The 14,207-nt window shown below is 53.0% G+C and overlaps 6 protein-coding genes across 6 annotated transcripts; 2 read left to right on the top strand and 4 right to left on the bottom strand.

Annotated features, from left to right (window-relative positions):
• Nucleotides 1-5,438: 5,438 nt before the first annotated feature.
• ACRALDRAFT_1059425 (uncharacterized protein) lies at nucleotides 5,439-5,737 on the bottom strand (the record flags this gene model as incomplete). The annotated part of the gene is made up of 1 exon (XM_071016033.1): nucleotides 5,439-5,737. A coding segment is annotated over exon 1 (253 nt), but the record flags the coding sequence as incomplete, so codon positions are not given.
• Nucleotides 5,738-6,297: 560 nt separating this feature from the next.
• ACRALDRAFT_2015767 (uncharacterized protein) lies at nucleotides 6,298-7,401 on the top strand (the record flags this gene model as incomplete). The annotated part of the gene is made up of 7 exons (XM_071019816.1): nucleotides 6,298-6,306; nucleotides 6,339-6,382; nucleotides 6,414-6,470; nucleotides 6,513-7,236; nucleotides 7,261-7,278; nucleotides 7,311-7,349; nucleotides 7,381-7,401. The coding sequence occupies 7 exons, from the start codon at nucleotides 6,298-6,300 to the stop codon at nucleotides 7,399-7,401; spliced, it is 912 nt and encodes a 303-aa protein (XP_070879839.1).
• A 226-nt stretch (nucleotides 7,402-7,627) lies between these two features.
• Nucleotides 7,628-8,131, bottom strand: ACRALDRAFT_1066742 (uncharacterized protein; the record flags this gene model as incomplete). Its single annotated transcript, XM_071017381.1, has 2 exons — nucleotides 7,628-7,803; nucleotides 7,981-8,131. The coding sequence occupies 2 exons, from the start codon at nucleotides 8,129-8,131 to the stop codon at nucleotides 7,628-7,630; spliced, it is 327 nt and encodes a 108-aa protein (XP_070879838.1).
• A 916-nt stretch (nucleotides 8,132-9,047) lies between these two features.
• On the top strand, nucleotides 9,048-10,160 carry ACRALDRAFT_2039370 (uncharacterized protein; the record flags this gene model as incomplete). Its single annotated transcript, XM_071020955.1, has 1 exon — nucleotides 9,048-10,160. The coding sequence occupies one exon, from the start codon at nucleotides 9,048-9,050 to the stop codon at nucleotides 10,158-10,160; it is 1,113 nt and encodes a 370-aa protein (XP_070879837.1).
• An 85-nt stretch (nucleotides 10,161-10,245) lies between these two features.
• On the bottom strand, nucleotides 10,246-11,427 carry ACRALDRAFT_2024719 (uncharacterized protein; the record flags this gene model as incomplete). Its single annotated transcript, XM_071020252.1, has 1 exon — nucleotides 10,246-11,427. The coding sequence occupies one exon, from the start codon at nucleotides 11,425-11,427 to the stop codon at nucleotides 10,246-10,248; it is 1,182 nt and encodes a 393-aa protein (XP_070879836.1).
• A 368-nt stretch (nucleotides 11,428-11,795) lies between these two features.
• On the bottom strand, nucleotides 11,796-13,277 carry ACRALDRAFT_2024718 (uncharacterized protein; the record flags this gene model as incomplete). Its single annotated transcript, XM_071020251.1, has 1 exon — nucleotides 11,796-13,277. One exon carries the CDS (start codon nucleotides 13,275-13,277, stop codon nucleotides 11,796-11,798), a length of 1,482 nt encoding a protein of 493 aa, XP_070879835.1.
• Between the last annotated feature and the right edge of the window lie 930 nt (nucleotides 13,278-14,207).

Below are 14,207 nucleotides of genomic sequence, written 5' to 3'. Positions count from 1 at the left end.
ACGGCTACGTGGGATATTCAACTCTCGCACCTGAAATTGGGAGGCTGCATGTCTGGTGCAAACGACATGGCGAAGGACACCCCAGGTTGATACTTTTGACTTTTCACTCCCCGGAACAAATTGGCGACAGGTAGATTCGAGAATTCCTACACTCGGATCTTGGGCTGATGGATGATGCCAACATTTTCAGTTTGCAATAGAGAATGAGACAAAGATGATGGTAGGGAAAACAAAGGAAATCGTATGCATGATAACGGGAAAAAGAAAATCGTTCATTTTCATTGATCATGTATGCCGACTAGACTCCTGTTGCTGTTCATGAATGTCTCGTCTTCAAATACCTTGTCAAAACAAACCCAAAACGCCTCGCATGTACGTGAACCAAGATAAGCATCGTCGTTCCTCAGCCCAGATTGCAGAACTGCGTCGTTTCAAGATCCCAGAGCTTCGCCAATGGGAAGGTCAGCCTCTCGTCTCCCCATCTTTGCTGGACGGCGTGTCCAAAAGTATGCGCGTCGACCCGTCGTGTTCTGTTCGGGGGGACTCGGATGGGCGACGCGCAGCAATCTACGATCATTTCGGAAGACGGTGTATAGAAAGGCATTGGCTCGTATTCAAGAGCTCATCGGTCCTCAAGTAGACATGCTGGTCGAGTTTGTACTTGACGATGTGCTGGGCATTGACCGGGTGCCTGGTGGCCTCCTGTGGGGGGAGTGGCCAGCGGCTTCCAGCAGGCGCTTGGTGTGCTCGTGCATGGACCGTTGGTAGGTGGATAGATCTGTGGGAGGAGACTGGGAAACCGCGACGGAGCCGGACATGGCGGCGACGCCGTCTTGATGACTAGGCATGTCGGACATGGTTCAAGACCGAGAGATTTGTTTTTGGAAGTTTGGTGAAGAATTGTTCACACCAACGTTGAGAATGTGGTATGAGGAGTGAGGAGAAACCCGCGGTTTATCTGGCTTGGTAGGATGAAGAGGTGGATAAAATATAGGCAGTAGGAACTTTTGAGTTGGATCGAAATCGGTCTGGGTATCGAGGTATTCCGTACTCGACTTGGAAATACTCCTTGTCAGGCGGCGCCGTGCGTGGAAAACGGAAAACGTTATAGTCTCTTGATTTCAGAGCAAGGGGGGGATGTGCTTTAATAGCTTGGCCTTGGTGGCGGCTGTCTCATAAATACTTCGCAACTACGATGTACAAGTAGGACGGGCAAGGAGGAACGAATTACGATGCAGACGTGTTTCTCCAGTGGAGTTGGGAGATCCAGGGGTTCTCTTCAGGCGCAGCCTACACACTACACTACTTCGTACGTATTTTCAGGCCCCCAAGGCCGAAATGGGTGTCACATCCTTTTCGGGTCTGTGGTGTACTTCGTAATTATAAGACGGGGCCGATTGTCGGTGTAGGTACTGTACCTCATACTTTGCGCTACACGGCAACAAGCGGAGCGATGATAATCTGAACGGGGTGTGAGGGAGTTTGGGCTCCTAACCCAGTAGATGTTCTGTCGCGGGGGCGGGGCAAGTCATTTTCGTCCACATCCGGGGAGCCGGTACCGGTACTTGGTAGTGATCCAAGGCAAATGACCATCAAGTGGGCGAATGACGGACAGTCGATGGAGCTTGGCACAGGGTGCGAGGGGAAATGGAGAGAAAGGCCATGTTGAAAAGGCAGGACCCTGCAAATCTTCGACATAAATGGACACCCGTGAGTCAGAATCACACCACTCGGGCGTTTCTTAGTGGTCCAGGGTTTCTAGAGGCGGGTCGAGGACACCCACCTGCAGTCATAGTGTCTCGGCGGACACCAAGTTCCAAATACATACCTAAAGTAGGTACGTTGCCTAAGGCCCCGTTCGACAATTTCATCTAGCTGGCAAAATCTCGCCACGTTGGTAGAAAAATGCACAACGATGACCCACCGATGCACAAAGACCCTCATTTATGATATTTTCACTGTAATTGCATTTTTTGTGCATACCTCTGCCATACCCCTGCCACACCCCTGTCTTGGAAGTACCACGCTAGACAGGGGGCCAACTTGGTAGGAATTCTACCAAGTTGGTAGCTTTTGTATGGGAAAACTTGGTAGCTCAAAAAATAGCTACCAACGTGGTAGAAATTCCACTAAGCCAGCCGCGCGCGGTCGTTATAGGCGAGGCTGGCGATATCACCACCACGATACTGATGATACTGACGATACTGACGATACTGACGATACTGACGATACTGACGATACTGACGATACTGACGATACTGACGATACTGACGATACTGACGATACTGACGATACTGACGATACTGACGATACTGACGATACTGACGATACTGATAAGGAAGGGTACAACGATGTTGTATGTTATGAAGGGACCCTTCTAGGACCTATTCAAGCTATATCGATGTATATAGAAGTCACTATGATGCTCTATAACAGCAAAAAGTGATGGTTTCTACATGAAAAATACAAGACCCAGCATTGTACAGAAAGGCCGTAATACCTACTTCCGTATTCCTGCATAAAGGGTACATCGTGGAAAAGGACCGGCGCCGTTTTAGCGTCTTGGCTCCGAAGTCACTTGCATAAAAAGCTAGATGAAAAGCTGCCAGCTAGATGAAATTGTCGAACGGGGCAGTACGTTGTAACTTTTACAGCGACAGCGTCTCCAGTACCTATCGATATTCAAGCAAAATCATATGATGTCATTGGCTACTCAATCTTGGCACGTCTTGTGGTGGGGCGCTCCCTCCGAAATTTGTGGAGGCAATCTTGGCGGGGAAGGGTCGATCCGCTCACCAATCGAGCTGGCTTCGGTGTCCTGCATACAACTTACGAAGTACAAGGTAAATGTCATAGGTACGGATAGGCGTCTACTATCACTTCCATGGTATCAATTCCGAGATAATACTTGGTATTGGCATTTTTTTTCTCGCAGGTCGATGCATCTCGAGACGTGTCTGACGCCGATTGCAGGGACCATGGCTTTACTAATAACGATTAAGTTTACGTTGTATTGAAGCCAATGTAGCCGAGTTTCAAAAAGTGGTTAAAAAAGTGGCGTGAGTGCTATGCTCAATGTCGTCAATTTCGCAATCTGTGGGGTCAGCAAACGGTGCTTATCTTATGCTCTTGCCAATCACCGTCTCTTATCGGGTCTCCACCCAAGAAACGGCAGCTTGATCTGTGTCTTGCTTCGTCACCGTTCCCACCCAACGCAAGGCTAATCAAACGGTGTGACGAGTGTCAGCTTGCTGATCAGCCTGGAATTATTCAGACGTCCTACCTTCGTACGAAGTACCTAGTATTCTCTCATTGCCGTACGAATCGTTGCTAAAGTCTCTTCACTAAGTAATACATATGACTACATACACGTGTGTTGTCAGGCTCTAGAGGGGCCCGAACGTTTTGCGATTTTCAGAATCCAAAGACTTATCGTCACCGACGCGGTCAAGCAGTACCGTACCGCCCACACATCTTTCGTCGCCTTTATTACGGAGTGGATGGAGTATACTGTGGCACACCGTCCCCCGATCAGCAGCGACCTGTCGCCACACGTGACGACATGCCTCTATCTGCCGGCAAGCGAAACGGTCGCGGATGCCTCGTTGCTGCTTCAGCCTTGCTGGAACAATCCCAACGTTGTTAAATTCCGTCGGGCGCTAAGGAACTCGGAAAGGGCACGGCATATTGCTATTTGGAGACGGTGCGACTCTGACAGATGCGACAGATCAACAACATCACACCCGACTCTATAGATCTCATTTACCGATTACCGCCGTTTCGGTCTCTGGCGGTCGGTCTGTACCTAAGCTTGGTTTTTTTCGGTGTCGATGCTGTCCTCTCTACTTAGTACGCTGTATTCGTAGCCAGCGGCATGTACTGTCGGGTCAGGAGGAAGTGGATATTCATACCGCCTCATGTAGGGTGTAGTTGTGAGAAGTGGTTGTCGAAAGACCGGTTCTCCGTGCCAAAAAAAAAAAAAAAAAAAAAAAAAAAAAAAAAAAAAGGAAAACCCCCTCTGTGAGCTTTAGATCCACTCATTCGCTGAGATCACTCCGCCTTGCACACTGGCGACGCATCGTGTACCTACGTCTTCTGGAAGGTTGAGAGGCTGACCCCCCGAGCTATTCTACGAATACGAATGACTCGGCTCCAAGCATAGGCTGCTCTTCGCCTTGACCTCAGCAACACCCCCACACCAGCTCTACAGGTGACGCCGGACATGATATTATGGATTTGTATTGGCAGTTCGACTCCACGATACATCTCTGGTTGATTCCGGGGCAACCTGCCGGCGACGGTGGGTTAAGTAAAGCGGGATGGATTTGAATTCAACGTAATGGCTGCGCAGTCCGTTCTCACACCCACATCATGATTCTCCCCTCCCGCTGTGGTCATTTTTTTGGTGGTTGAAAACTAAGCAGCTGATAGGAGCCTCCTCCGGCGCGTGGTCAGTGCTACAAGTCGTCGCCCAAACATGTCGTGATCGTGGTGTCATAACATATGCCCCTTGCTGCCACACCCTCCGACTACAACACCCGGTGCCTTTCTTCCGTTCCCATCAATATCTGAGCTACATTGTCGCTCGGTGCTTGGTATGCCCATCTAGCTAGCAACTACCGCCATCATGATCCAGGAACCGTGTCAATGCTATGACGGTTTTATACCGATCTGAGCAGATAGGGCAACGGACGATGGATCGAACATATGTCAGTCCTGCCAGCGGCCGTCGCTGCTACATCGTATCTTGGACGTGTGGCAACTTGATAGTTCAGATAGAAGACAGGTATAGAAACCAGGGAAGGCCATGGAACCCAGGTGCAAAGAATTGTCACGATACAAGGGCCCATCCATCATGCCTTTTCTCGGAAAAAAACAACAACAACATCGTACGTTGCAGAGACTTGGTGACCAGCATTTGAACATCTCCGCATGGCCGTACGAAGTACGTACGGGTAGGGGGAGAGTACATCTTGAATCTCGTCTCGCCTTGTCGCCGAAAAAGCCGCTCGCCTTGACTTTCATTCTCGTCTCAATAGTCTCATGATACACATCGAGATTGTGCAACATCAGGGTCCGCACCGCGCGCTTCGTTTTCTCCCCCAAGCGGTGCGGCCCTAGCGCGCGCCTCTGCCGCGCAGACGCATTACGAATCGCAACCTAGTAACGTAAGCCACACATTCCGCATGCTATTGCAGAAGGGATTGTCATCTTAGGACGCAATGTATTGGCGAAGCATCTGCTTCACGCCAACGGTTCGACAAATTGGTCAGCGCGGTGACCAAGGCCGGTCTCCGTGTCGATTACATAATCCACTCATTTCCTAGTCACACCTGACACCACACCGCTTTCTATTTTTGGACTAGCGTCAATTCCACCGACTACTTACATCGCGGAAACATTTTTTTTCCCTTTCTCTGTTTCTTCTTCTTTTCTCTCCTTAGATCAAAAAGTAACCCAGAGCCGCCACGACCAGCACCACGTAATTCCACGGTGTCGAGTTGCCTTCTTCAATCACTTGAAGATGCTCTGCAGATTTAAATCCCTTGAAATTAGGAAGTCTCTCCTCTAGTAACCCAATGGAGGGGAGATGCTGAGTATGGGGGACATACCATTCTGCAACTGATGTTTGACATGTGGCTGGCAGATAGTTCACGACTTGATTCGCCTGCCTTTCGTTCTCAAATGCTCTTTCCATCCCTCGGATTGATGACCGTGGATCGAATAGAAATCTGCCAAAGTTGAAGAAGTGGCGTAGAAGCGGTCGATAGTCCTTGTGCGCATTCCAGCACGAGGCCGTGCTCACCTCAAGTGAGACATCGACACCAACCTCAACGGCCCCAATAAGCCACATTTCATTCTTGCCTGCGGCTAGTTTGACGTCCATGTGGGCATGTCACTTCGGTGGCAGGCAGTCAGGCACTTGAGCACCATTTATAACGACTGAAATACCAACCGGGGGAATGTGTCGTCGGTCGTTTCGTCTGACCAGCCACCCCCGTGTGTTGCGTCAGTCGCTTCTCGCCATCGATTTCTCGGCACTCACACTCCGTCGTGAACAATGGCCGCGTCGGAATGCTTCGGTAGTAGAGCGCAAGACAATTGACCTGCCGAATAGACCCTGACCTTCGGTAACTGCCATGCGGTGGGAACGCGAGGGGATGGGATTCTGGACGGCTGGGAGTGCAATAGTTTCAGGTCCTCTTATCTCAAGTCAATGAATGACACGGTTTGCATACCTTGCTGCGGCTCGCAGCTTTCTTGCCTGCCTCTTCCATTAGAGCTTTCATTCAGTCCATGAAATCGGTCCATTTAAGGTCCTTCTGTGCCCCGGATAGAGACACTGGCTTCATTGCTTCATCGTCCTCGCCTCCCAAGCCTCGTCTCTAGGATATATATCAACTACCTCTCAGTCATCTCATCAACCCATTCAACCCATATTCGCAAGACAAACTTACATTCACCATGAGGTAGGATACAATCCTATAAACCGCCCGTATACACGTTGACAGTGTACTAATGTCTCCCAGCCTCGACACAATCTCGTCTTCGTGCATGGCGGCGTGCAGCTGCGAGCCCATGGTCACCATCTCAACAACGGAAACCGTCTACGCCACCATCTGGACCACCAACCTCCTTACCGCGAACCACAACTCCACATGGGAAGCAACCTACACTATCACCGAAATCATCACCGGCGATCCGGCCGACTACCGCCGACCGGCGTTCCCCCCTTGCTTCGTCGAGACCACGGTAGAATGCAACGAATGCGCGGGAGGAGAGGCAACCCTCACCATCACCGTCCCGACCACAGAGCCGACACCTGGTGTCACCATCCAAGGCGACGACGTGGCGGCCCAACCCCAACCCGTCCCAGTCGACGACGCACCAGTACCGACAAGCATTGAAGCGCCACCGTCTGCGGAGACGACTCCCGAGGAAGTGCACGAGACCACGGTGACACTATTGCCGCTACCGGATGCACCTGAGACGCCCGAGTTCGTCGACCTGTCGTCGGTACCCCCTCCTGCCACACCTACAGACGTGCCCGACGAGGTGTTGGAGCCCGAGACGGGCAACGAGGTACCCTCTGGCGCAGCTTCGGCCCCCGAAGATGAAGAGTCTGGAGAACCCGACGGCGTCCCACCGACAGAAGCTAGCGTTGAGGCGTTTGTCGAGGCCGCAGCACCTTCCACCAGACAAGGCCCGGGATCGCTGTGGTTGACAGTAGTCATTGTTGCGGCGCTGATGCTTGCCTAGACTATTGTTTCTGGGAAAGTCTGTATTTGCACTGAGTGTTAACGCGACAGGGATTCATTTGGGGGCGTTGGTATATTGCATTTTCGTTGGTTTGTTTTTCATCTCTTCCATCACTTATAGGAGCATATTGGGGCGTATTGATTTGGTTAGCCATTAGCATAGAGTAATATATAGTTGTACGTGGTGGAATTTTGATCTATTCGCAACAGAAAATCACGAGATATCGCATGCTACCTACCCTACCCCTGTGGTCTTTCGCAGAAATCAGTGCTGCGCTCACGGATAGTACTCGCCATTCACCATTGCCGCATTCCCCGTCTTTCCTGGTTGGTTATTTTGTCGGTGTAGTTCATACAGGCAATATGTTTCAATCCAGAGCCTTATTGGCCTTGGTTCTGTGCTGTTCTCTCATGAACTCTTCGATCTTGTCGTCGTGTACAGGACGTTCAGGGGGGCCGGGCGGTGGAGGTCCGCCGTCGTCTGTCTTCTCTTTCGCATCAGGATCACCCAGCACCGACTTTGTGGCGGGGACGTATTCCGTAACTATGTAGACATAGGACAGGTCAGCAGGAGAATAACAGAACCATGGTCGGTGCGGATTATCCTGGACTGTGCCTAGAACGGAGGACAGGCTTAAGTGGACCCCGTGGATGAACCTCCAACGTACAGGGAGATATAAAGTGACAGAAAATATGGCGGGGATATAATAGTAGGACTAACCTTTCTTGATGATGGGATTGATGGTGTTGGTGACGGCATTGTCGTTGCTCTGTGAAGGCTCGTGAGCCTCCTCTGCCTTCTGGTCTAGCTGCTCCTTGAAACTCATGTGGGAGGGTTTTGTTTTCGATTCCATTCCAGCGTCATGGGCCATGGCGGCTCTTTTGGAATGGAGAAAGGAATAGGAGTCTCTCGGTCGTGTTTATACGATTCAGGCAACAGGTAGCTGGGTATCTGGCGACGACGGACTGGAGACTGAATAGGGATCTATATAAGGACGGCCAACTCTGTAGGCTTGCGTAAGCATGCCTTTCTCCATTCAGTTTTCACTTTGGAATGACGCCGTTGATGTGAGACCGTAGTCTGGGCGCTGGGGGAGTATTCGTCAATGGCACTTCGTAGTACCGGTCCGGGCCCGGAGTCCGCCGATGATTAGCGTCTGAAGCGGTACACTACACCGGGGTCATCCGGGAGCGCAACTAATCGGTTAAGGTATTAATTGAGTCAGATGGTATTTAGAATGAACCTGAATTTCCTTGTATACAACCAAATTCCGAGCCCACCAGAGCTGGAATAAGTATTGCTGATACTGCTGTCAATTCCTGAAAGTGTCAAGATCACGGCTACTGCCACAGCGTACCGTACCATGTTGTGGACACGATCGGGGTAAACTCGTGCGCGCAACCGACCCTGACGTCATATTGGTAATATGCACAACGTATGCGGCGGCGCTCTTGGCGGACGCTAAGATAAGATAACGCTTCTCCGTTATCGGGAAGCCTGCGCAGCCAGGGACCAATTGAATGTGGGGCCTGGGCCATTACCCCTCGGAGGGGCAAGCCGCTGGCATTCCTTTTGTTTTTTTCTGTCCTCGATTGTTCTATAACTTCGCCGTCCCCTCCGCACCTCCAGTCGTTTCCCCGTGGGCTATTGGCCATATTTTTTTTGCTTACCAGCTTTCGCTTCTCTGCCGCCTTTTTTTGTCGCTCATTCTTCTTAGATACCCATTCGCTTCAGCATCCTTCCGAGCGGCCGGTCCCCTTACCTATCTACACGTATACCCAGAAAACATGGCGCCAATCCCCATCACCATCGTTACCGGCTTTTTGGGCTCGGGAAAGACGACTCTCATCCTCAACCTCCTCGCCCAGGTCAAGGAGAAGAACCCGGAATACAAACTCGCACTCTTGAAAAACGAATTCGGCGACCTGGCCGTCGACTCCCAACTCGCCTCATCCGCCGCCATCTCGGGCGTCCGGGAGCTTCTCAACGGCTGCATCTGCTGCAACCTCGTCGGCCAGCTCAGCGTCGCACTGGAGGAACTCGAAGCCACCATCAAACCGGACCGCATCGTCATCGAGACCTCCGGCTCCGCTTTCCCCGCCACCATCGTCCTGGAGATCAACCGCCTGGCTCGCGAGACCGGAGGCGCCTACGTGCTCGACGGTGTCCTGAGCGTCATCGACGTCGAGAACTGGAAGGGATACGAGGATACCAGCTGGACGGCCCGCAACCAGGCCCGCTACACCGACCTTATCGTCTTCAACAAGTGGGAGAATTGCGACGAGGACCGCTTTGACGAGGTGCTCGACCGCGTCGGCGATCTCGAGGTCGAGACCCCCTGGGTCAAGAGCAACAAGGGTCGGGTCGATGCCGATCTTGTCTTTGGTATCGACGGCGGTCTCGCGCGGAATCTGACGGAGGAACATACCAAGGACGGAAAATCTTCCGACGAGAAACACAATCACGATCATGAGGACGGCCATCAGTCCGAGGTGGAAGTCCTGTCGGTCGAGCTCCCGGGCGGAGCCAAGGGCGCCGGCGTCAAGGCTGACGGACTTCTCTCGCTTCTCCAGGCGGCCCCGAAAGACGAGGTGTACCGAATCAAGTCTGTCCTCACAGTCTCGGGAACCGTGCGCGACTCGGACCAGGACGACACCAACCCGACACCACCTCATGACAGCTCGCGCTTCATCCTCAACTGGGCATTCGGGCGGTGGACTTTCACGCCCGTCTCGGATACCGCGGCCGAGCACGAGTCGAGCGATCAGATCCCGCTACGGATGACCTTGATCCTGGCAAGACATGCCAGCAGGAAGTGGACGAAGAAGCTCGAACAGGGCAGCTTCCTAGAACTAGACGGTGAAGAGAAGGGAACATTGACAGTGAATAAGATTCTATAAAAAGACGGGCAAACAAGATGGATAGTGGCGGAAAAAAGACAGTTTACCAATAGAGTATACTAGAGTATATAGTAGAGCATTATAATTACTGCCTCGGCCTTTCGGCGTGCGGGAGAATATGCAGTTTAATCAAGATAGATCGAATGTTTCCGCTCCCCTTGACCGGGACGTTCCCGCTGTCCCCGCTCCCGTCACCATGTTCTACACACAGCGTCTCTGCCTCGTCGTCTCCGGGGCGCAAGTCCGGCCAATCTCTCCAGACCTCGCACCGGGCATCTAGCTGGCTGCCGCGCCACGACATCTTCCGCGACACAAGCTGTAGCACTCTCGCCGCCTGGGCCGCATCCCCGACCTCGAACAGCACGATCCTAGCACCGAGCCAGCCCGCAACGTCCAGCAGGCGGGTATAGAAGACGTCCTCGTGTGCGCATCCTTCATACGACGCCACATTGTCCCCCGGAACCAGAGCGAGCGACGGCTCGTACTTGCGCACCGAGTAGCCCAGCTCCCCGCGCCCATGCGCCCACACGTCCCGGGATACGTAGGGCGGATTCGCGACGAGGATGTCGTATCCCCGACCGTCACTCGGCGTTTCGCCTCCGGGGCTGGCAAGACGTCGCATCGCATCGTCGTCAAAGACGTCTGCCAGTTCAAACGAGACGCTCTGTTTCGGCGCGAGTGGCGCGGCAAGGTTACCGGCTCCCAGATTGATGCGCAGGTTTTCACGCGCGAGGGTCACGGCCCGCTCGGAAATATCGATGCCGCGGACGTGTAGACGTGCATGGGTGGACTGGAGGCCAGCGAAGAGACCGAGGGCGACGCAGCCGGTGCCGGTGCAGAAATCGACGATCCTCAGGTCCTCGCCCTCTTGGTTGTCGGAGTGGCGGCGGTGCACAAGAGACGATAGGTCGGCGTCTCTTCCCCTGCCGTTGAGACGCTCGGCGAAATGCAGGACCCAGGCTTCCGTCTCTGCGCGAGGGACTAAAACGCCGGGACGACACCGGAGATCTAGAGGCCCGAAGGGCTGGGTCCCGAGGACGTATTGCAGGGGGACACCGCGGCCACGGCGGGCGCAGAGGGCGGCGACTCGCTTCTCCCGTGCCGCAGGGGAAGCATTGTCACCGGCAGCGGTCAAGTGGACGTGCTCGCGAATCCATCTCAGCTCGTTGATGGCCGAAGGGAGGCCACGCGTTGCAGGTAGAAGAGTGCCGAGGTGAGGAGAGATGCTGCGGGCTTGGCGGAAAAGGGAGGGGAGAATGCGCGGCATCAAGGGATTTCGAAGAGCATGACTGAAACAGCGCTTTACATGTAAGCTTTCATCACAGCCAACATGCCAACAGCAGCAGGGAGAGAGGGCGCAGTGACGGGTACAAAAATAGTTCAAAGAAATGAGTTTTGATGTTTCTGGGGTTTGGAGCTTGGGCCACTCTGATAGAGATATCGGTTCAATAAATACATATTACTATTATATCAGATTAATGTCTTTATCGAGTCGAGTGCCTGCACATTTCTGCTTCGCGGCATCAACGACACAACTTCCATCGACTAGCAACAACTAATCAACAGACAGTCATCTTATACCCTCAATCAGGAGGAAAAGGCTTGAAAAGTCCCTCATCCATCTTCGCAGCCCGTTCAAATCATCTCTCCAAGACCCGGGTTAACGGGAAGAGGCTTGTTCAAAATGGCATCCCGCACGACGTCGTAGAACACATCCGACCGCAGCGGCCTCACATACGGCGGAGGTTTCCATGGACTTGGAAGGCGGCTCTGTTCTTCATGGACCCGTACAACATCGAAGCCGTCATTTCCGAAGTAGCACCCACGACGAGTACCCCTCTCAGCAGTCCATGGCTTTGGGTCTGCCGCCACCGACCATGGGCTGTCGAGCGTGTTGGGCGTATCGGGGCCCGTATCCTCCCACACAGTCTCTAAACTCCCCGCTGTGTGACTATCAGGGATAGTGGCCTCCCTGGGTGATCCCCTCTGCTTTCGCTTCTCGTCATGCCGAGTCTCCTCGAAATTCTCCGTCTGGAAGTAATATTCGGCCCAGTCCCCGTACACTTCGATGTTGCGCTCGAATTCCTCTCTCTGCTCTGGTGTCTGCCAGTCCTGGAACCGCGAAGTGATGCGCCGCCTTTCATTTCCGACGCTCTCCGTAAGAGACTGCGTAGGCTCGGGTTGCCGCCAAGGTGTATAGGATGGTGGCAGCGCCGGGGCGCTCGGGGAATGGGCGGCCATCTCGTGTTTCGTGGTAGGAAGAATGTTGTGCGCGATGTGGTCTATCTTCTCCGACCATTCTTCTCTCGGCAGGTCGTCGGGATCGCTGTTGTTGTCGTCGTCGTCGTCGCCAGCTTGCCGGCACTTCATCGCCAAGGGAGACCAGTGCTCATTTGTGCCATCTGGACTCAAAGACCATCGAGATCTGCTCTCTGTGGTGGACTGGGAACTCTGCGGCTGGTGCGTGGGTATGGTCACCTCCGGCCTTGCGTCATGAGAGCCGCGACACCAAGGCAACTCCTCGTATCCCGAATCCTGACTCTGATCCGACCAACGTGCCGCCCTCCGATGGGACGCCAACATCTGCAATCGTGTCTGTGCGTCCTCGAGTGTCGTGACGACCCCGGCTTGATTGTCGTGTACGCTCTCATTCAGTTGTTCAGTGTCAGCCCAGCATTTCCCGTCAGGTATTGTTGCGTGTAATTGTTGCTGGCTCTCCTTTACGGGTGATATAGTCGTCGCCAGCTTCGTCTGCTCAGCCCCCTGAACATTCGATCTCGCCGTTTGGGGAGACCGAGGAAAGTCCTTGAGCGGCGGGTACGGTCTCCACTCGGCCATATTCGCCCCCGTCACTTCGTTCGGGTCTTCTTCCTTCTCGCCGTCGTCCCGGCCAAACGTCTTGGGTGACCTGAAAGCCTCCAGGAAGCTGATACACTCTTCGTCCGTCGGTGCCGCGGCCGCCGGAGCCGGATAGTCGGGTCGATCAGGCGCATGTATGATGCGAAAGGTGCCTTCCTCGTCTTGCGTCACCGTTGTCGGCGTGACTTTTACGAGCGAGAGAAGTTTGTTGATCTTGAGCTGTCGGAGGCGCCCCCAGCCTGCCCTTGATTCCGCCATGCTCGCCATCCGTGAGCAATAAGACTGATGTATTGGTTCAAACTTGTCCGTCGAGGAAGAGGAAAGTGCGAAAAGTGAGAGTGATCGGTTGTCTAAGGACAGCACGGGAGGTTGTGTCAAAAAAGAAAGAAAAGAAAAAAGACCCTTGGTCTTCGGGATCCGTTTTGGGATGGTTCGCGATCAGTCGTCCTGCGTTTAGGGATGACACTGGAGATGCAGCGACAAATGAAAGAAACCAGACCGTCGTCCAGTCTATCAAAGATCCCCCAGGAAGACGTGGTGGAGGGTGCGACGAAATCGACTCGTATGTCAAAGGAGTCGGGAACGGCCACGAGACTCACGACAAAGAGAATCGAGCGGCGATTTTCCTGTCTAGAAGCAAGGCGAACGGTCGGATATCTTAGTCCCTCCCCCTACTTAACGTCTCATATCCAAAGGCCATTCACGAGAGACCGGGACTGTTGCCAGCTAAAAATGGCAATACTTCGTGTCGTGCGACGTCAGTCGCCTTTCACACGCAAACCAGACTGGTTTCATTTAGCATCCATCGTGGTATGCCATTGTCGATAGACGCGAATAGATACCCAGGGATGGAAAATTCCACGCCTTGAATATCCTTCAATAAGTCTCCCATCTCCCGCCTCTTGACTGAGGTGATAAAAAGGCTTGTTGAAGAGGTAGGGAGGGTCATGTGGAACGACATCCCTCGACTTCACACAATGATCACTTACAGGGAGGACAAACAGAACTCCCCCGGGAATTTTGGAGGGAAGGAAATCTTCAACTGCTACACTGTTAGTGTATTTCCTTTCATTCCATTTGCTTTCCTTTCCCCGATAGTTCTTTCATTCGAGAACACGATGTTTCAATATTGCGATTTGCATCCAAAGCACCTCGTGGTATAACACCACGTAAAACACAACAAAGACC

Source organism: Sodiomyces alcalophilus (assembly GCF_042370955.1).
Source record: "Sodiomyces alcalophilus JCM 7366 unplaced genomic scaffold ACRALscaffold_1, whole genome shotgun sequence".
Classification (NCBI taxonomy): domain Eukaryota; kingdom Fungi; phylum Ascomycota; class Sordariomycetes; order Glomerellales; family Plectosphaerellaceae; genus Sodiomyces; species Sodiomyces alcalophilus.
Note: the sequence above shows the minus strand (reverse complement) of the source record. Positions and strands in the feature narration are given on the sequence as shown.